The sequence below is a fragment of the Homalodisca vitripennis genome, chromosome 5, assembly GCF_021130785.1.
Source record: "Homalodisca vitripennis isolate AUS2020 chromosome 5, UT_GWSS_2.1, whole genome shotgun sequence".
NCBI classification, from domain to species: domain Eukaryota; kingdom Metazoa; phylum Arthropoda; class Insecta; order Hemiptera; family Cicadellidae; genus Homalodisca; species Homalodisca vitripennis.
Window position 1 is genome coordinate 5671027 of NC_060211.1, and position 21538 is coordinate 5692564.

General features: G+C 34.1%; 2 protein-coding genes across 2 annotated transcripts in view; one reads left to right on the forward strand and one right to left on the reverse strand.

The window, feature by feature from the left end:
• LOC124361740 (SWI/SNF-related matrix-associated actin-dependent regulator of chromatin subfamily A-like protein 1) overlaps positions 1-21003 on the reverse strand; it is a 29228-nt gene extending 8225 nt beyond the window's left edge. The window contains exons 1-10 of the mRNA XM_046815697.1: positions 20761-21003; positions 10820-11433; positions 9609-9724; positions 6833-6945; positions 5795-5929; positions 4465-4645; positions 3497-3666; positions 3142-3303; positions 1554-1715; positions 601-708 (exon numbers count right to left, since the gene is read on the reverse strand). Coding sequence (XP_046671653.1) covers positions 601-708; positions 1554-1715; positions 3142-3303; positions 3497-3666; positions 4465-4645; positions 5795-5929; positions 6833-6945; positions 9609-9724; positions 10820-11399 — 1727 coding nt within the window. The 5' untranslated portion in view covers positions 11400-11433; positions 20761-21003. The remainder of the gene's footprint in view (positions 1-600; positions 709-1553; positions 1716-3141; positions 3304-3496; positions 3667-4464; positions 4646-5794; positions 5930-6832; positions 6946-9608; positions 9725-10819; positions 11434-20760) is intronic.
• Positions 13501-14457, forward strand: LOC124363345. The gene has a single exon (XM_046818593.1). It carries the CDS (start codon positions 13501-13503, stop codon positions 14455-14457), a length of 957 nt encoding a protein of 318 aa, XP_046674549.1.
• Positions 21004-21538: the final 535 nt, after the last annotated feature.

The following is a 21538-nucleotide window of genomic DNA, read 5'->3' on the forward strand; positions in this document are numbered from 1 at the left end:
TAAATGTGTAAAAGTCACACTTACAAAGTTTGGTTTTGTTCCAGTGTGTTACAAATAGCATCCAACATTTCTCCATGATGGACAAAGCACAGAAATTAAATGTGTAAAAGTCACACTTACAAAGTTTGGTTTTGTTCCAGTGTGTTACAAATAGCATCCAACATTTCTCCATGATGGGCAAAGCACAGAAATTAAATGTGTAAAAGTCACACTTACAAAGTTTGGTTTTGTTCCAGTGTGTTACAAATAGCATCCAACATTTCTCCATGATGAGCAAAGCACAGAAATTAAATGTGTAAAAGTCACACTTACAAAGTTTGGTTTTGTTCCAGTGTGTTACAAATAGCATCCAACATTTCTCCGTGATGGGCAAAGCACAGAAATTAAATGTGTAAAAGTCACACTTACAAAGTTTGGTTTTGTTCCAGTGTGTTACAAATAGCATCCAACATTTCTCCATGATGAGCAAAGCACAGAAATTAAATGTGTAAAAGTCACACTTACAAAGTTTGGTTTTGTTCCAGTGTGTTACAAATAGCATCCAACATTTCTCCATGATGGGCAAAGCACAGAAATTAAATGTGTAAAAGTCACACTTACAAAGTTTGGTTTTGTTCCAGTGTGTTACAAATAGCATCCAACATTTCTCCATGATGGGCAAAGCACAGAAATTTTCTATTGTCTTGTAGCACATCTACGATGTATTCACTGAAAAATAAAGAATAAATCCAATTAAGCAAAATAAAATATACAAATGTATGCATAAAAATATATAAATATATAAAAAATCAACTATACCAAGTTGGGCAGTGGATTGAGAATAACAAGCAACATGTCTGTTAGGAATGTAGCTTTGAAAAGTGTTTAATATAAGAACCTACAAGAATCTGAAGATGGGTTCTTCAAATCCGAAATGTACATTGTATAAATAAAAAACTATAAAAGTGTTTAAGGTTCTTCTTACCAACGCGTGTGTTTTAAACCAAACAAAAATAAAGATCTAAGTTGGAACTTTGGAAGCCTGAGGGACAGAGCTCTATAGTTGGATGTATTTCAAATCCATAAAAGGCACATTTTTATATTAAGGGCTTTTGACTAATGCCAAAGAGTATATAAAATAATATGAATACCTAAAGTTGCTATACAAAATCAAGAAATTCTTGTAATAATAAAGATTTAGATTGTAGAAATACACTAGTAATTTTATAACTTATGTATATTTATGGTCTAATTTAAAAGAATCAAATTAAGTACCAAAGTTTCCTTGAGAGTGACAATTTTTTGTTTTCATGACCTAGAAACAGGTTAATTTCATTTTGTTTCCCTGCATCTTGTACCTGATGGAAGTGGTATTATGTTACATTAGAATAGTTTTTTAAATCTTTTATTGTATATTCCCATACTCCTCAAAAACCAAAATCTTATAAATATATGTATGTAATACGTACCCTGTATGAAGAAGGCTTTTCACAATGTGATGACAAGAACTAAAACAACAATAACACATCGATCATATCAGTTTTCATGCAAATTTAAAACAAAGTTTTACGTACCAGACCGCATTAGATTTGGTTTTGGCAGTCTCTGAGAAGTAAGAGAGCAGAGTGCCGTGACGTTCGCTACCTTTCAAACTGGATGATTGAAGTTTGAGAGCAAACGCGTCCATTGACTGGCTGCTCTTGCCCAGTGACTTACTGTTCAACACTATCACTTGTCTGGAAGTGACAAACAGAGAAGAGGATTAAATAGCATTACCACTCAATGTTATCAATGAAAATTAAACACATCTAAATAACAATTTCACAAGTTATACAAAAATAACTGTCAATATTAACGTCTTGAAAATTCAAAAAAAAATACTGGAAAACAACTTTATAACATAAGATTACCTTTTATGAATTATTAGGATTGATGAATTACCCAAAAGTAATGCTCTATAATGAATCATTTATTTTGAGAAAAAAATATTTTGTATAAAATTTGGTCTCAGCTGTACTTTATCTAGTATGCTGGCTGAATTATACTTGGACCATGTTGAAATAATAGTTTGAAAACACCACCAAAATATTATTTTTCTTTTCATACAATGATGGCACAAATGTATAGTTCTGTTAAATGGGAATAAAAGAATAAAAGGGTTCCCACTCAATCTTAATCATCAAATTCACTCTTTCAAGGTTTTTAGGGTACAAAAAAAGTCATTTTACTGTTAATAGTTTTTATGGAGTTTTTTACATGGAGCGGACGATTTCAGTATCTAGTGCCAAAACGCGTACAGTGGTCTAGGCCTCGGCACTTTGGCGTTTGTTACCAGTTCTCACATTTCAAGTCAGCTTGGATACAGATATGTTTCATTTCTCAGACACAGCAAAATGGTGAAACAATTTAAAACTTTTCCTTATCTAACTAACGATGTCATCGATTTGTGCAAAAATGGACCGATGCATATAAAAAATAGGAATTGATTTTAGGGCTTGGGTACAAGTGACGGTACAGGTCCAACCAAAAATATGGTTTATTAAATAATGAGCCCGTATTAATCGGCCGGTAGGAGTGGTTCACACAAGCGAGAATTGTGCAGGTCTAATCATGTTAACTCCCAGCGATCGGTCCAGTCACAATTTAGAGGTTTCACTCAGGCCACAAAACGCTGACGGAACGTAGATATAAGTTGTTGGATGACGTTTATTCATTCATTTAATCGCAAGTTGCAGAGTTTTTCACGATTTGTACATCATTCATTGTATATTTTTCATTTCATATTTTTAATCTTTTTGATAGTCTCATTTCGACCTCCACCAAAACTAGCGTGGCTGATGATACATTTTTTTACGAAAGATTCCTCTATCTTCGCGAATACAGTGTAAGTTGGCTCTCGACTACTAGAGTATAGGATGAATTTCAAGGACAGGATTATTATACCATCCAAGACACATCCGGGCCTGTTGATACTTGACTCAGTGTCTGTATCTGGTCCATTAGATGTAATCATTGGAGTATTCCATAACAAAAATTATAACACAATATATAATGTTGGCTCTAAATTCTAACATCCCAAATTAAACAGCAGTACAGCATTTTGACTACATGTGAAAAAATCACTAATTTGATGAAAACTACAGACTTTTGTTGAGTACAAACCTGATTTTGCTTGGCAGTTGAGTAAGCACATTAGTTTTCAACCTGCGGATCATGAAGCGAGTCTCCAAAAGTATTTTTAACTCCTCCATGTTGCTTGACCCAGAAAAGTCCCAGCCAAATCTGCTTTGGACCCCAGCACAATATCGTATTCCATAGTCCTTGCTACACAAAATTAAAAGATTTTTTATAAATAATAAAAAATGTTTAAAACTATAGAAGGTGACTATCTAAAAAAAAAGCATTAGTAGAGACGTTATGACTGCTCATTTAGTGCTCTGTATAAGGCTCTTCAATTTAAAAAAAAGAAATGTTATTAAAATAAATTGTGTGTTTAGCTAAAGCCTGGTTTACTTACAAGTATGGGAAGGCTGACGGGTCAACAGCTCTTATCTGGGTGTAAAGTTCGGCTGGTCGAGACAACACTGGAGTACCACTCAGCAAAATTACTCTTTTACACTGCTGAGTCATTTCCAAAGCTGTCTTTCCTCTTTGAGTCTTCATGCTTTTAATACAGTGACTTTCATCCTGTCCAGAGAACATTATATCAACACATATGTTTTGAAGTCAATTAATTTATTTTCAGAACACAAATCTCAAAAATAACACTTCAAGTAATTTTAGTTAGATACATAATGAGATTTTCAAATTTCTATCCTCTTTAAAACACATTTACAGGGTGGCCACTTAAAATCTCTTTTCAAATTCCTGGTTTTCCCAGCCGAAACTTTCGATTCTCTGTCCATTTTGAAACCAAATTAACTACTGTGATACTCTATTTAATCCTAACGCAGAGTGAAGGGTTTGTTACCAGCTGTATTTGCAAGAAATGTCACGAATCTGCGGTGGTCTAGCAAAATTTTGTCACTAGCAATCTACGAGAAATTTGGTGATGATTCATCCCTACCACCTATTTTAAGCTCTTTAGTTTTTATCTGTGTCTTTCAATACGTCGACATAACATCATGTATACCTAATAACATTCCTTTCTGTAATGTTTGGAAACTACATGTATCCAATTTGTAAAAATAAATAGAATAAACAATCAACAACACAGCTCTACCATGGAGCTGACTACAGTCCAGCATTGCGGTCAGAGGTCTGCGATACACAAACTTTAGTTAGAAGACAACGATTTATTTCTTGATTTCTTTTTTTTTTTTTAACGGAAAAACTATTTTTGAGATTTTTCCAGTTCTAAAGGAAGATTTACGGCTTATTCCCGGTATCCCCGTTTCTTTAAATCCCCATCTTATTCTCGGTTTTTCCACTCAGGTGGCCACCCTGATTAACACAGTTAATTAGTCAGATTAATATGCTATTTACCAAAATGATAACTCCAAAACCCATTTTCTTTATTACGTCTCTCTTTTTTGATAGGAGATCATATGATAGAATAAGAACTTGTGCTCCATCCACATTATCTTTTCCTGATGTCATCACGAAAATGCGATGCAAAGGCACTGAGTTCGGCAGCCGTACTCTTATTTCTTCTTCCCACTGAAACCTTACAAAGGACTATCACATTATGGAATCTAAGAGTGATCCACTAACAAAAAACATGCTGTTACATGGAGTTCTAATTCATTGCAGTAGTTGCTTTTTATCTAAAATCTTCACTTTATAAACACTATTTATTAAACTTTCCGAATATATTGTAACATTTAAACTACTTTTCATTTATACGATTATCAACAAGTTAAAAATGAAAATTTATAAATTTCTATACTTTCAAAATCCAAGTAAATAAATGAACTAAAATTTATTTCGTCTGTAAATTCTAAAATATATGTTGTATTTATTTGAAATTTAACAGTATAATATTTAACTGTATATATTTTAACAGTATTTAATAATATATTAATATTATAATTAATAACGTATTAATATTATAATTAATAATATATTAATATTATAATTAATAACGTATTAATATTATAATTAATAATATATTAATATTATAATTAATAATATATTAATATTATAACTAATAATATATCACTATTATAATTCATAATATATTAATATTGGTAATTCTAAGCAATATATGGGTCAACCTCGATTTTTCTCATATTACAATATAATGTTCCAATAGTCAATTAGAAAAAGAAATGACTAGAATTTCTTGCCGGAAAGCAGTTATAGGGAGCAGGCAACCGCCAGACGGTCATATATTGCTTAGAGTTACCTATTAGTGATCAGGGACACTGACGTGATCTGGCCTTCAAATTTGGAACTACTCGAGTTAATTTTTTTTCTAAAAGAGCAAGCAGCGCGAAGGAATGAACCTTTTCCTATTCATTAATATTTATGTGCAAAATTTTGTATATTTAGCTTCACTAGTTCTAGAGATATTAATTTGTTTATACAAAATACAAAATGGCGGCTAGTGGCTAATATACACATTTTTCAAACTATGTTTATAGGACTTTTTTGTTTGTAATGATGAGTACCATCGGCCAAAGAAGTTTGTGAACACCCTGTATATTTGCAAAGCACCTGTAAAGAATGTTACCGTAACCGTAGACATATCTACAACTGTCTGCTACAAACACAGTCTTTACCAGATATATCCGCCTTCATCAAAACGAATTAATACATTCCTAATATCCAATCAAGTAAAAGGTACTAACTTAAAGACCTGATTCAAAATTACCTCATAGAGGAAGGGCAAACGATCAACAAAGGCCAGTCGGAGCGATAATAATCTGCAATTCCAAGGGCTTGGATACTTTTCCCTAAGCCCATGTCATCAGCAATTAAACACCTTCCACCTCTAGACACACCAAACCTGAAAATTTTAGAAAATCCAATAAAAATATTGCTATAAAACCGTTTTTTCATTACAAATATAATTTTGATTATTAAAGTTTTTTGCAATACAGAAATTTATCTGGTTGCATTAATGATACATTATGAATAAGAACCATTTTTAGAGAAACTATTTGTGTGCACAAAATCTTTTAAAATCAACACTACTTAAGATGACACTGATACAGAGATATGTGTGATTACTTGTATAGTTCCCTCACACAATTCCCCCCTCCCCCATCGATTCACCTAGCAAAATATCTTATTATAGACCCATATCAGTATTGAGCAATATTTCAAAAATATTAGAAGGCAATATATTATAGGATAACAACATTTTTTTTTAAATCAACAAATTAAAATATAATAAGTAGTATGGTTTTAGGAAAAATAAAAGCACTGAATTAGCTCTTACATCCTTTGTCAATAGTGTTTCAAGGGCTTTGGATGAGTCAAGGTCTACAGCAGGTATTTTTTGCAACTTATCCGAGGCCTTTGACTGTGTAAATCATAACTGCTCTTGTCTAAACTATCTCACATTGGAATTAAAGGAAAAGCATTAAACTTAGAATCATATTTGAAAAACAGAGAACTATCATGAATGACAGTTTTTCCCACTTAAAATTACGTCTAATTGGGAAAACACAGATTATGGTGTCGCATAGGGTTCAATTTTAGGTCCAATTCTTTTTCTAGTCTACATCAATAATTTACCAATTGACCTAACAACCCAGTACCAATATTTCTAGACTGTTAGATGTTAAATTGTAGAATGCATACTTCAACGGAATTTCCAATTCACACTATTAGGATTTCACTGAATGATTTTCTCTCAAAATTACACAAATGTAACACATCTATCTAATATAACTAAGATGCATACTTTATTCCTTCCATCTGGAATGGGTATATGGTGTTGAGTAAGTTTTCATCCACCCTGGATATGTCCACCTTATTGATGTCTTGTTGGAAGTTTTTGGCCTTAGTTATAAAAGTCTGTAACAAGACACTCTGATAGACCATATATAAAAGAACAAGGCTACAGTATAATAAGCGGCCACCGTCACAATCAAATTATCAATACACATGATTATCTCAAGATACACATGAAGCTATTGGATTTATTAAACCAGGTGGGAGATCTGAAGAAATCCTTGATTTACACAACATTGATGGAGAAAACCTGTGAAAAGATGATTACTTCGTATAATATGTGGTACAAATGATGCCAAAAATAAACCAGAGGCAGGGTTAAATCCACTAAATAAAACTTTAGAAAGAGTTCATAGTAACCAACACGCAAAACCACAAAACCACACATTTGTACTAGTTGATTTACCAGAGGTACGATCTAGTGGACTGGTCATGTGTAAATAAAACAGTTAATGAAACGAATGTGAAGTTAAAAGCTCTAAGTGAACATTTCTTAAATGTAACACTCGTGTAAGCTGGTCAAGCAGAAAGAAAACAACATGGAATGCATTTGAACAGTTATAGGAAGAAATGGCTTAGTAAACAGATATGTATCACAGTAAAGAACTACAAAGAGAACAACAATTCATAAGGGATTTCTTTAATATATATCATCTGAATATTCAATCGGTTAGGAATGAATTGGACTCTTTAAACATTTGATTAAATGACTATGATTTCAATATTCTCACATTGAATGAACATTGTCTGAAGGCACAAGAACATGAACTGTACATTCCATTAGGTTTTAACTTAACCAGTAGTTACTGTAGACAGCTCCTCTGGTAGGGGGTGGCTTTTGTGTCTTTATTAAAAAGAATATTGAATTTCACACCATAAGTACAAAAGAGTTTTGTGTAGATAAAGTTTTTGAAATTGCAGCAATTTACCTGCAAAATTTGAATGTTGTTGTTGCAACGATATATTGTACTGCAGATACGGACTTTAATATATTTATAGGTTGTTTTGAGAATTTTATAAAATTTCTAAATAAAACTTATCAAAAAATCATGTTATGTAATATCAGGTGATTATAATGTAAATACATTGAAATATCCCAATCTTAATAACAACTTTTCAGATCTATTAACATCATTTAACTTATACTATCTGTATAATGAACCCCCAAGGTTAGGTGTTGCTTAGACAATATTATTACTTGTCTGTAGAGTCACTGACCCTCATTTATCCGATCATGCTGCTCTACATGCTGTTTGTTATAACTTAGGTATTTCAAGAGATTTTAATGTCTATTTTGAAACAGTATTATCTTTAAATAAACAAAAACTTATATTGAAATATATTGAAACTTTTAGAGAAAAACTTGTCTGTGCTTAGTCACTTTAAACTCACTTCAAATAAATGGTTGAAAGTAGGAGCATTTTATTCCATTGTTGATTTTTTCAACTATGATATTAGTAAATTAAGTTTTTAATTTGTGTATTCATTTAATTTGTGTGTGTTGTGTTTAAATTATATTATGTTGTGTTTGTATGATTATAAAATCAAATATTTTTATTTAAACAACTGCAGCTTATACTATTTTATTCAACACGAATGTAAAAGATTCAACACTAGTTTTTAAGAAAGAATAATAGGATCTCGAACATTTTCAATCGTTGTATGTTATAAAAAGTAACATATAACAATGGCAAATCTTCAATTTATACCATTCTTTCAAATAATCCTTCATCAACAAACTTTAAACAAAGAAATTGTTAAGAACCATATTTTAAGACTCACAATTAATTGTCACATAACATTTACACTGTCTACAGAAACATCTACAGTAATCTTAACAATTAGAAATTGTCACATAACAGTTACATAATCTGTTCCGGAACATCTGTAACTAACAATTAATTGTCACATAACATTTACTCTGTCTACAGAAACATCTACAGTAAACTTCACCAGTTAGAAATTGTCACATAACATTTACAAAAGATAGAACTTAACTGTTCCGGAACATCTGTAACTAACAATTAGTGTGCAAAAAATTAATTCAACCCAATACATTTAAATATCTATTTATTAGTAGGGTTTCTGGAAGGAGATTTTGTATCTCTATCTCAGTTTATCGTGTAGGCCTAATGACAAAATGAACTCAAGTTTAAAGTTTTCTGGGATTTTTAATCCAGTCAGACCTGAACACATTGACTGTGACAGACACCTTGGTCTCATTCAGTACAGAGCAACAGTGAAGGTCTTAATGGAGCATTCACATATAGGTCACAAACTTATTGGATGGCTATAAGAACTTATTTTAATTAGACTTCTAATGGTGCCTCAATTGATAAACTACATTCCAAGTCAGTTATTGTATGTATACATATGGGTAATAATAAACAGCTTACACAATAATTATTCATTTTGCAGTAAAGTACTGTTAACTCCAAAGATACCCGGTAGAAATTATTATTATTTAGTTTATAACTCCTCTTGCTCCATGGAACTATATCCTACAGTTTGTATAGATTTTTGTTACACCCTGTATAGTTTTAAGAATATAAGTAACATCACTCTAACCATTGAACTAGAAATAAAAATAACTTGGTAACAAAAGAATATCATTATTTCCAATACAACTAGTTCTTAGTGTACACACTAGATATTATAGTATGGTACACTAAAATACTTACTAATCATACTTACTACCTAATTATTTTGATAAGAAATTATTTTACCTCCACTACACATTTTGGTAAATCTCCAATAACAACATGAGGTTTCAAAATACCCACTGACTTTTTGAGATTAGAATATTCTGACACAGGAAACGTCCACAATCTTGTTTTTGAATCTGAAAAAAAAGCACCCTTAAAATGTACTATGCATTATGTTGCACTGTCGTGAAACTTTCCTGAAAACTTGCAGTTTATCTTAAACATAATATTATGTTTGAAACTAAAAATAAATAAATCTGAATTTTTTTAAATATGACAAGCTTTTAACTTGAATTTAAGAGTAACTAAACTTTAGATATCCAATAAAATCCTACTCCTTAGAATAAGGTGATGTTGGGGCTGGAGATTTTACAGTAATACTCTTAATTGAGTTGGGCTTAGTTTTATGATCTTGTTTTATAATCTAATATTCTTCTACAGCCCGGCAAGAATAATTTAGACTAAAACTGAAATTGCTGATATTTTTGCTGATAAATAAATAAGTCATTAATAAATATTACATAAACAATACCAATGAGAATAGTAGAGCTGTTTGAGGTTTTTATTCAAAATACATATTGGGGAATGATCCAATGCAAACAGTACGCAGCATAAGCTACTAATTTTATGGAAATGTTCAAAGTAAGCTTCCATTTGTAACAAAAATTTTGATGTAGAAAAATGTTATGAAAATATTTTTTTCTACTAAGCAGAATCGAGAATGGTGTAATCTTAGTGAAAAGAGCATTATAACTGCAGAAAATTAAACATCTATCTCTCTCTACCCGAGGTACAATAATTATTTAAAACCATACTACTCAGTTTTTTTTACTATTTTTTGAAACATTAGCTTAAAATTTAGCTAAGGAATGACTTAAAAGTTTCAACAAAATATATGTTTCTTAATTTCTAAACGGACTGGCTTTTCTTTATTTGAAGGTTATTTTTGACGGGCTTTGTACCAAATTTAATCAAAATCTTAGGTGGAGTTTAATTGTTAACAAAAATGAGTTGATTTGATATGGAATGACAATAATTGACTAAGCCTGTAGTTTAGATTTGCAATAATAATCAATCCCTTTATGGTTCAACTAAAGCTTATCAATAATGTCTATGGGTGCAGAGACAAAATAAAAGGCTCCATCAATTAAAAATATTAATAATCATCCCATATTAGAGGCGGTTAAACATTTTTTTCTAATATCCAATAACATAGTGATATACAATCTTACCATATTCTTTTCCTTTTATTGATCGAAACAAATCAATTGTTGGTTGATGAAATGCTATATCAACTGTGAACCGTTCTTTAGATATCAATCTACAAACTCCACAAATTGGATTGATCGGTTTTGATTGTACATAGATTGAGTTAACATCAATTTTCAGTGAGCTTTGAGCACTGCTTGAGTTTTTAACAGAATTGTTTGACTTAGAATAATTTACATCCAGAGGTGGATAGTTAGTATTCACGTTACTAGGAGAATTTGAAATTTTTTGGTGTGTTGAGGAAGCATGTAGAGAATGTTTCGTCAAAGGAGAATTACACTTATTGATAACAGATAAAGAATCAGATACATTGGAGACATTTCTATTAAAAGGCTTGTTAGTTGAAGTGCCAGGCAGTGTGGCACTGATCCTTGGTGTTGTCTGAAGGCTACTTGAAGAACCTGCTAAACTTCCACCAGCTGCTGAACTCTGTACAGGCGACTGAGACGTGTGTGCAGCAAGTCTTGCTGCTCTTTTTTCAAGAGCAAGTTTTCGATTCAGCTCAATTCTAGCCTTCTGTTCTGGAGTTAAATTTTGTTCCATGTTTATGTCTGTAGGATCTTATTCAGTGTCCAATCTGTAACAAATATCTTTATCCATAAGTAAACAATCAATCAAACAAAATAATCAATTCTTGAGAATAGTCTAAACCGTTAAGTTTATTCTATTCTCTGTTTTGATTAAACATGCATTCAAAACCACCATTTAGAACCTTACCCTAATCAAATCAAACTGTAATGCCAAACATCTATAAATCAGTACTAGTTGCATCACGCATATAATATTAAAACTAATTTTAGGCTTTATATATTCCATATATAATAACAGTCTACACCTAAACAAATGGATTATTAACATACAGGACTCTAAGGGACAATTAGACAGTAAATAAACTTAGCCACAGAGAAAGAAAAACACAGTAACAAGAAAGAAAGTAACACTCTTGTTACACCAGGTTGGTGACTCAGCCTATATCTGGCTGCTGGCTAACTTCCGTATAGTTGTATATGTGCGTGTGTGACCCATACTGTAGTTAGAATTAGATAATGTTCAGATAATAATTAATGTCTGAATAAGCTTTAAAAGTTATATTGAAGGTAAACCCATTGGAGATTAGTGACAGAATATCTCATCACGCAGTAGTTGGTCCTAATGGCCAGTGATAAGTCCAGGGCAGAAATGTGATCTGCTTTTAATTTTACCTCCTAATAGTTCTAAATCTTTCTAGTAGACTGTGTGAGCATCATTTCTAGTCTACTGAATGTTTCGTCTTTCTTTAGTTTTCCCAAACACGTTTGTAAATAATATATAAACCGCAGTTGTATTAAAAATGAAAAATCATCTGAATTTACTCTACACTGTGTAGTGCAACCGATGTAATGTTTTTCTGAGCTGCTTTTACAACAGCAATGGGTTTTCTTGAAATCCATAGAGGAATGTCCAGTTACTCCCAGGATCTAGCGTCTAGCCTATTTTCCAAGATCCGTTTTTTTTTTATTTTACAGGTACATCCCTATGTCTAATAATAAATATGCAACGTAAACTTTACCTGCGAGTTCCTCCCTTTAGGAGAGTGCCATCACCCTCTACAATAGAAATCGATCATCAGACATATTAGTTTTGGTGGGGGTAAAAAATAGGAGAGTATAATAAAGGTTAAAATTATGAAAAGATAACTTAATTATTTCTCAAATCAGTATCAGTAGCCAAAAACAGCCAGACAAGCCAATCAAAATTTCAACATTATTAACATATTCTGCTTGTCCTCCTGAACAAAAATACATGTGGTTTTTGGGGGTATAATCATAGATCACATCTATGTTTTTTAATAATGTAAATGTAAATTTTAATTTGTCTTATTGTGTACTGTGCTTATTGTTATTTATGATTTTCACTGTTAGCTGAAAATCATATTGTTTCTGCTCCCGATAGCTTATCTGAGTGTTCAGTGGTCAAAACAGCTCAGTAGAGCGTCAACCAATGTTCCGTGCAGTACAGGCCGTGTCACCGTGCTCAGCGCCTCATTTGAGCACGCACACTACTGTCCTTCCCCGCACTAGAAGTCACGGTACAGTCTCACTGGAAAGCGACCACTCCAGCTAGGCTCACAACGCTCATTATGGCTTTCTTGCTCCTGTTTGCGGTCAACACCCTGTGTTTGTGTTGTGAATGTTGTGATACTTGTGGAAGTTTTGGAGCTGCTGGCATGGCAACACTGACTGTATTTAAGTCGAAGCTGGATGGCAAAGTTCTGAAAAGTCAGACACATGAAGTTATTTCTAATGTGATGGATTTTATGAGTAGAGAGGGTAAAGAGGGAACATTTGTTATTGACCCTAAGAAAGTGAGAGAAAGAGTGGCAACAGCTGTCAGTGTTTCGCGACAAACTCTAACCCGTATAAGCGCCGAAAAAAGAAAATTAGCTGAAACAACGACTTCCTTTGAAACTCCAAACAAAGTGAGAAAGGTGCCAAAAAAGGTGACTGGACTCGATGATTTTGATCTTGGTGTTATAAGACGGACAATCAACAATTTTTATTTGATCGAGAAATGTCTACCAACACTGAAGAAAATTTGTTCAAAACTCGAATGTGAAATACATTTTACCGGGTCTATCTCGAGTTTGAGAAGAATTGTTAGGAAAATGGGCTACAGATGGAAAAAGACCAAATCAAACAAACATATTCTCATGGAAACCCAGGATGTTGCTTACAAACGATTTGTATATTTGAGAAAAATTCAAGAATACCGGAAGGAGAAACGCCCCATAGTTTTTACGGACGAATCTTACATCGATTCAGCTCACGTTTCCGGAAAAGGTTGGTCCGATGACTCAAATGCAGGAGTGGCGGCCCCATTGTCCAAAGGCGAGCGACTTATTTTTCTACACGCAGGAGGAGAAATGGGCTTCGTGAAAAACTGTTTGACAATGTGGAGAGCCAACATAAAAACAGGAGATTATCACGACAATGTGAACGGCAAGATGTATTTTAAATGGCTGACGGAAAAATTAATTCCAAATTTACCTCCTCGGACTGTTGTGGTTATTGACAATCCATCTTATCACAATGTCCAAGTAGATAAGTGCCCAACTTCGAAGAACACAAAATCAGAAATGCAAGATTGGCTGATACAGAAGAATATTGCATTCTCATCGTCATCGCCGAAGGTGGAGCTCTATGAGTTGATTAGGCAACACAAACTGGCGCACATTCGCTATCAAATTGACGAGATTATGAGAGAACATGGACACGACATCCTTAGGCTCCCTCCATATCATCCCGAACTCAATGCCATAGAGCTAATCTGGGCTGATGTAAAAAACTGGGTTGCAGCTCACAATGTGACTTTCAACATACATGATGTTGAGCGCCTTGTGAACCAGAAGTTTGAAACCATAACTGAAATGGACTGGAAAAAAATATGTGAAAATGTGAAGAAAATGGAAGAGAAGTTCATAGGAGTTCAAAGTCAACTAGAAGATACCATTGAATCTTTTGTTATCGATCTTGGTGCAGAGTCCAGTGAAGAGGACAACAGTGACTTTTCTGAAGATGACATTGAAGACGGGAATTTGTCAGGGATCGAAGAGTTGATTTAAATGTTTATTTCCAATCTACACCCATTATTGTTTATGGACAACGAGGAGGACAATATATCACTTTGGAATCTTTAATCCCACAATGTTGTAATTATTGTATATAATAAATATTGTATTTATTATATTCTATATATTACGGGTATATCCATTTATATATCTATATTTTCTATATTATATTATTATCTATTATTATTATTATTTGGTTATTTATGTATGTATGTATGGATATTGGAGCATTTATTATTTATTATCTGATATTGTTTTAGGCATGTAAACAGTATTGTAATACCACATAGTATTGTTGTGCATCACACTTTGTAAACACTGTAAAAATGGCAATCCCGTTAAATAAATAAATAAATTAGTTTTGAAAGTTATTTACGTGTTTCATTGTGGATTATGTGAGCAGTTAAAATATTAGGAAATTAATTTGTTCCTTTTTCATTGGTCACCATGTTTTTCCACAGTTTTGTAAATATTATTCCACGCAAGGAAAGTAGTTCTACTTTTAATGTTTTATAACTTAGTTATTTGACAATTGCACCCCTCTAATTTTATATTATTTTTTCAGGAGGACTATAGTACTAGGTTGATAACGTGAAACTTGTATTTTGCTACTCCAGCCGTTAAGTTTACAATTAGGCCTACCCCTCAAATCATATTTTGACATTTAAAAACAAATGTCACACGTGCAGCCTAAATAAATGTTACAGTATCAGCTAACCATATAGGCTACAGACTGATTGACCAGGAGGACTTTCAGTCTATCTAATTGCCTGATGGTGATATAACTATTTTAAAACTGATTGCTATCAGACCGTTTCCTCCCTTGCCAGAATCAACAATGTAACCGTTTGTTGGGTTCCTGGTCATAAGGGATTTCTGGGAACGAAAGAGCTGATGCCCTGGCCAACCAGGGCTCAGCAACAATTATGACGGGCCCTCAACCATTCTGCGGTGTTCCAAGGTGTGAATCCTCTAGGGGTTGTCTCGAAATGGATTCGCGCGGAGCATGGGAGAAGGTGGAGGTTGCATCCGGGTTTGAGAGTGAGTAGAATGGTATTACAGTCACCTTCCTCCAAGGTGGCCTCGGACCTTCTCTCATTAAACAGATCAATGTCTTCCAAGGTCATTGGTCTCATTACGGGGCATGGTCACCTGAAGAAGCATCTACACAGAGTTGGTATCCTTCAGGAGGATCCGCTCTGTGGAAGGTGTAATGAGCAGGAGGAGACTGCTGAGCACCTGCTCTTTGATTGCCCAGCAATAGCAAGAGAGCGGTATGCCATCTTTGGTAGCTTGAACAGGGGTGGCGAGTTTTCCCAGGAGGACTTGATAGGTTGTTTTCGGCGGTTTGTTGAACTGCTGAAGTTGTAGACTGGTAGTCCTCATGGTGTTTTCGGGGGTGCGCAAAAGGCCCTTGAGGCTTAAGTGCATGGCAGTAGGCCGCCCCAAGGAAAAAAAAAAAAAAAAAAAAAAAAAAAACTTGTGTCTGTTGTGGTCAATTTTAAGTAAGAAAATCTAAATTAAAAAGGTAATTGTGAAAGTAACGGCCCGAGTGGCAAAATACGAGTTTCACGTTATTAACTTATTGGAATCATCGTACAAAACAAAACAATATAAGGTTTGACAGGGTGGAAATGAGAAATAACGAAGTTGTAGAACTTAAAAAATGGAACAACTGTTCATAGAGCCAAATGTCACAGTGTACACAGTGTAGTGGGTACGGCGGTTATCGCAAGATAACCTGATCAAGCAACGTTGAGCGTGGCTGCTGCTTGGATAGGTGACCGCTGAGCGATCCTGTCCTTGCAAGCCTGCCTGCCCGGTCATTGGTGGTGGTTCGGAAGTCACCTATAAGCCGTTGGTCCCCAGGTTAAGCGTAAGAGAGGGCTTCTTAGCCCTAACTTCGCCTGGTAAAATAAGACATTCTTTACTTTTTTTTTATTTCCCTGTTGTACATCCGCATCGGGCGTCATGTGACCTTTTGTAACAATGATTCAACCTCGTGATAACATCATCGGATGCAGCACCATCTTTGGAAACTTAAATGAAAAATAATACTGAAACTTGTAGAATTGTGACCCAAATGAACAATGTTTTTCTTAATTTCGAGCCACAAATTAACTAGTTGTTATCGGGTTGAGACGAGTCTTCCGGCCAAAGGTGCTGCCGCATCCCGCTCTGATGTCAATGAAAGAAAAACACCACTCGAGATAGTACCTATCAGTAAAATATCAAATTCTAGAGGGGCTGATCAAAAATAAAAATTGAAATGTAATGCAATGAAATTTATGTAAAGTTTAAAAACTTAATAAATTATGAAAGACCCTCATATTAATATATAAATGGACATTAATAGAAAACACTTATCATTAGTGTGTTAGCGGATAGAGCTGAGTGGCAGCAACAAAAAAGCGGTGGAGCCTGGTATGTGGGAGGGGGTATTTGGCCTTGAAAAGGAATTCTGCCAGGTACCTGACAAAATGATGACCTCGGACACCATAATGAGGGATGTTCATCCTGACTTCTCATCAGTATTGTTCAAAGATGTTTGTATGTGCACTGTTATCACGGGGTCAACAAAATTAAAGGAATGATTGACGGAGAAGTGCCTGAATCCCTCGTCACCGAGACAGTTGTAGGCCTTCCAACAGACGCTAACAATTAGCCTAACCTGGCAGAACCCATTCTTTAATAACGTCAAGCAGGGTGCCCCTGTCATGTTCAACAGGAACAAGGAAGGAATCTCTGCTCTGCCTTTCGATTCTCCCAAAAACCCACTGTCCCTGAATTCATCTGTCGCGATTGTATTTTCTCCTTTCAAATTTGGCCTCATCAATTTCAACGACAGCCAATTTTCTTTAACAGTGTTGAAATGTGATGGAAATACACTTTGCGGCAGAAACAATACCAGTCTATCACAGAATGTCCAGAAATGCCAAACTAAAACGAAATATAGCATACTCTCTGTGGCTTCAATGCAATAACGTGGCTCCAAAATATGTCTCTATGTCGTTCTTTCAAAAAAGGAACCTGCCCGGACCAATTTTAAAACCAACTTTTAAAACTCTTTTTTTTTTGTACTTTTACAAATTTTTCTGTAACAACGATACATCAAAGTCTCCCAGTTTAAAAAGAATACGCGACCGCACGACAAACAAATACACTTATTATTAAAATTCCATGTTCTATTAAAAAGAAAATAATCTCGTGTCGGTCAAAATGTAAACTCCTAACATGCCCGACAAAACACTCCGACACACACAATTCACTATGATTCGTCGAACTAGTGGATGGTTGATCCATGATTGATAGCCTACGCAGTCACTTGATCTGAATTACAGTACATGATAACTTGTGAAGCACTGACCACAGACCTGGAGCACTCAGATATCAGATATGCTATCAGTCCCGGCCGCAGATAACATTGAAGTAAACAGATATCCAAACAGAACATTAAAGTATTAGAAACTTAACTATTTATGAATATAGCCCCTAAAACCATATATATTTTTGTTCAGGAGGATAACAAAGTCAGCCTTTAACCTCATAGATAACAAAAAATATAATCCCTCACCAAAATAAGCACGGCTGACGATCGATTTATAAGGAGAATGCCCTCCATTTCTTTTAATTTCAAGAAAATTCAGGTTATGTAATTACACAACACAAATTTTTAACACAAACAAATACTTAGTGGATTCACTACCAGATTAAGTGCCAAGTATTGCATTCACTAATTTATACACTTCAATGACTAATAACTAGCCTATATGATTACCAATCACACTGTGATTTCTTTATTATCTAGCTAAAAACCACACTGTGATTTCTTTATTATCTAGCTAAAAACCACACTGTGATTTCTTTATTATCTAGCTAAAAACTGTTAAGGACAATTACTATTCTCTTTAACACGTTCAATGCTGATGACGCCAGTTGGCGTCACACGGAACGTGCCTTGTATGCTGATGACGCCAGTTGGCGTCACTCCCACCTTTTTGCAAGCCAAAACTTGTAGCCATATTATCCTGTCTTATCAGTCAGTAAGTGGTTGTTTTTCAGAGTGATTACTCGTGTAATAAGTTATACTTATTAGTTTAAGTGTTCGTTTTGAGTTTAAATTATCAGTGCGTAAATAAATATATGTTATAATGAGTTATAATATGCCGAGTACCTCTCGTGAAACCCAAGATATGACAATAAGTGAAATTGACCGCGAGTTGAATTCTGACACGGAATCTGAAGCACTGAGTAGTGGTGACAGTTATATTCCCGGGAAAGTGATTGGGATTTAGATAGCTGTGGTAATGACACCCAGGAAGATGAACAGGATGGATCAGTTCAGACGCTTCCATCACCTACTGTTCCAGCTACGGTTGCTCCCATTGCCATTACCAGTGCAGTCCAAACTACACAAGGTAGGAGAAGAGCTGATTTACCTCAGTTAGTATGGAATGACAATCCTGCTTTGAAAACTTTTATATTTAACCAACCTACTGGTCTTAAGGTTCCAATACCGGGTAATAATAAGCCTATGGATTATTTGACATTAATTTTAGATGACGTTATGCTGCAATCAATTGTTAGGGAAACTAATATATACGCAGAAGAAGTATTTCTTTCTAGTTCCCATGCACAACACTCACGCATGAGTTACTGGCGAGACCTAAATATCCTAGAGCTAAAGGTATTTTTGGGCCTCTTTCTACATACAGGAATAGTAAAAATGCCAAGACTAGAGAGTTATTGGAAAAGAGATGAACTGTTCCAAACTTGTTTTGGGAAACACATGTCACGTGATCGGTTTATGGAGTATTTTACGTTGCCTTCACTTTGCCAAAGTAGATCAAGATAGTACTGATCGACTACAGAAAGTTAGGCCCCTGATAGACTATTTCAATAACAAAATGCTTAACATTTATGCACCAAAAAGAGAACTGTCCATTGATGAGTCGATGATCCTGTGGCGTGGTCGCCTAGTCTTTAGACAATATATAAAAAAACAAAAAACACAAATACGGTATAAAGTTTTATCTTCTTTGTGGACCTAATGGACTTACAATGAAGTTCTGTATATATTCTGGAGCTTTGGATGAGTTAGGTGGTGTGGGACACACTGAAAAAGTAGTACTGCATCTACTAAGAGAACGTCTGAACGCAGGCCATTCAGTTTATGCAGATAATTTTTATAACAGTGTCAATTTGACTAAACAGTTGTTACAACAAAGAACGTACATAACAGGGACTCTGCGTGTAGATAGGAAACATAATCCAGTAGAAGTTGTCCAAGCTAAACTCAAGAAGGGTGAAACATGTGCAAAATATCATGAAGGAGTTGTAGTTGGAAAATGGAAGGATAAGAGAAACGTTCTATATATATCCAGCCAATTTGAAAATGAGATGAACGTGTCAGTGAATAAACGAGGATTATAAAAACAAAAGCCTCTTCCAATAATAGAATACAACAAGTATATGAGCGGCATAGATAGGCAGGATCAGATGCTTAGTTATTATCCAGCAGAAAGAAAAACAATCCGCTGGTACAAAAAGGTATTTGTGCACATTTTACAAATGGCAGTTTTGAATGCTTTTTTACTGTTTCGTCAAAACAATATTGGAGATAAAATGACATTGTTGACATTCAGACTTGACATAATAAGGAATCTTTTGAATGCCACAGACAACCAGCCGTTGCCCCGTAATATGCCAAATATTTCCGAACACCAACCGACAAAGCTCCCAATGGGATATAAAGGAAGAAGGCTACGAAAACGTTGTGTAATGTGTTACAGTAAAGGTATTCATAAAGACACAATATATCAATGTGAGGCGTGCGACAGTAAACCTGGCCTATGTCTGGGTGACTGTTTTATAAATCACCACAAGTAAAAGTATAAAAGTGTCAATGTATATAGTGTAAATATAAACTTGTTGTGAATATTATATTTTGTAAAGAATAAAAACTATGGATACAAGGTAAGTACCCAATACATTTATCAATACTTATATTATAATTCGAGCTAGTTTCGTAAAAACAAGAACGAAGCCACTTGGCGTCATCAGCATATCCCATCAAAACCAGATGCCATATGCTGATGACGCCAAGTGGCGTCATTTATTATTTTTTACATTATAGTGCTAATTTTTGAATAAAACATTTCGTGAACATGTACATAATAAATTAAGAAATAATAAACATCCAAAAATAAAATAAAATATTTCAGCATTTGCACAATAATGAATTTCCATGTCAGCAGTGAACGTGTTAACTCTGTTACACAATACATAATTTATTACCTTAGTATAATGTTTGATTCCATGATTCTACTGGCAAACAAATCTATTTGGCAATAAAATATAATAATACTTTGTTACAATTCAGCTCTACTCTTGCATAAAAATACATATATATAAAAGTAAAAATAAGAAATACTAAACAGCTTGAGTGGATATTCCTATTTTAATAATTAAATAACCACCAATTGCTACAAAATTAAATTGATGTCCTTCTGACTTCAAACGGTTGATAGTTTATAACCTAACTTTTTCAAACCACCTGTTGTTGTTTATACACTTCACTGGTTTCTTCAGTTTACTTATAAACGAGGATTTAGTAGCGTCATGAAGCCCCAAGGTACATTAGCACAGCAGTTGTTTCTATAGAAATATTGTTGGATGTGGTAGAAGTTGTGTGACACTTAATACATCATGCAACATTATGAATAGATCTGATTTTTGTTTCAATATATATAAATTGTTAAAGTGCACATACAACAAGCGTATAGCAAAGATGCTTTATCAATTTAGTGTTAGCCAAAGACGGAAGACTGTAAGGATGGGTGCTATGGGGAGCAGGAAATTAGGATAGAATATTTCTTCTTGACTAGGACTCGTCAGAGCCACGATCTGAAAAAAAACCATCAGTGACACATATATGATTTCTAATTATTTCAAATATTGTGCCTATATGGTCCTATTTATAATAAATGTCAAAGACCTGTGATTTAAGAACACTTATATCTCGACTAACTGTCTTTAAAGTTACTTAAAAGCAATTATTTCTAAAATATTCGTA

What these genes read in the sequence shown, in the direction of transcription:
- LOC124363345 (XM_046818593.1), top strand. Translation starts at nt 13,501, where the DNA reads ATGGGCTACAGATGGAAAAAGACCAAATCAAACAAACATATTCTCATG.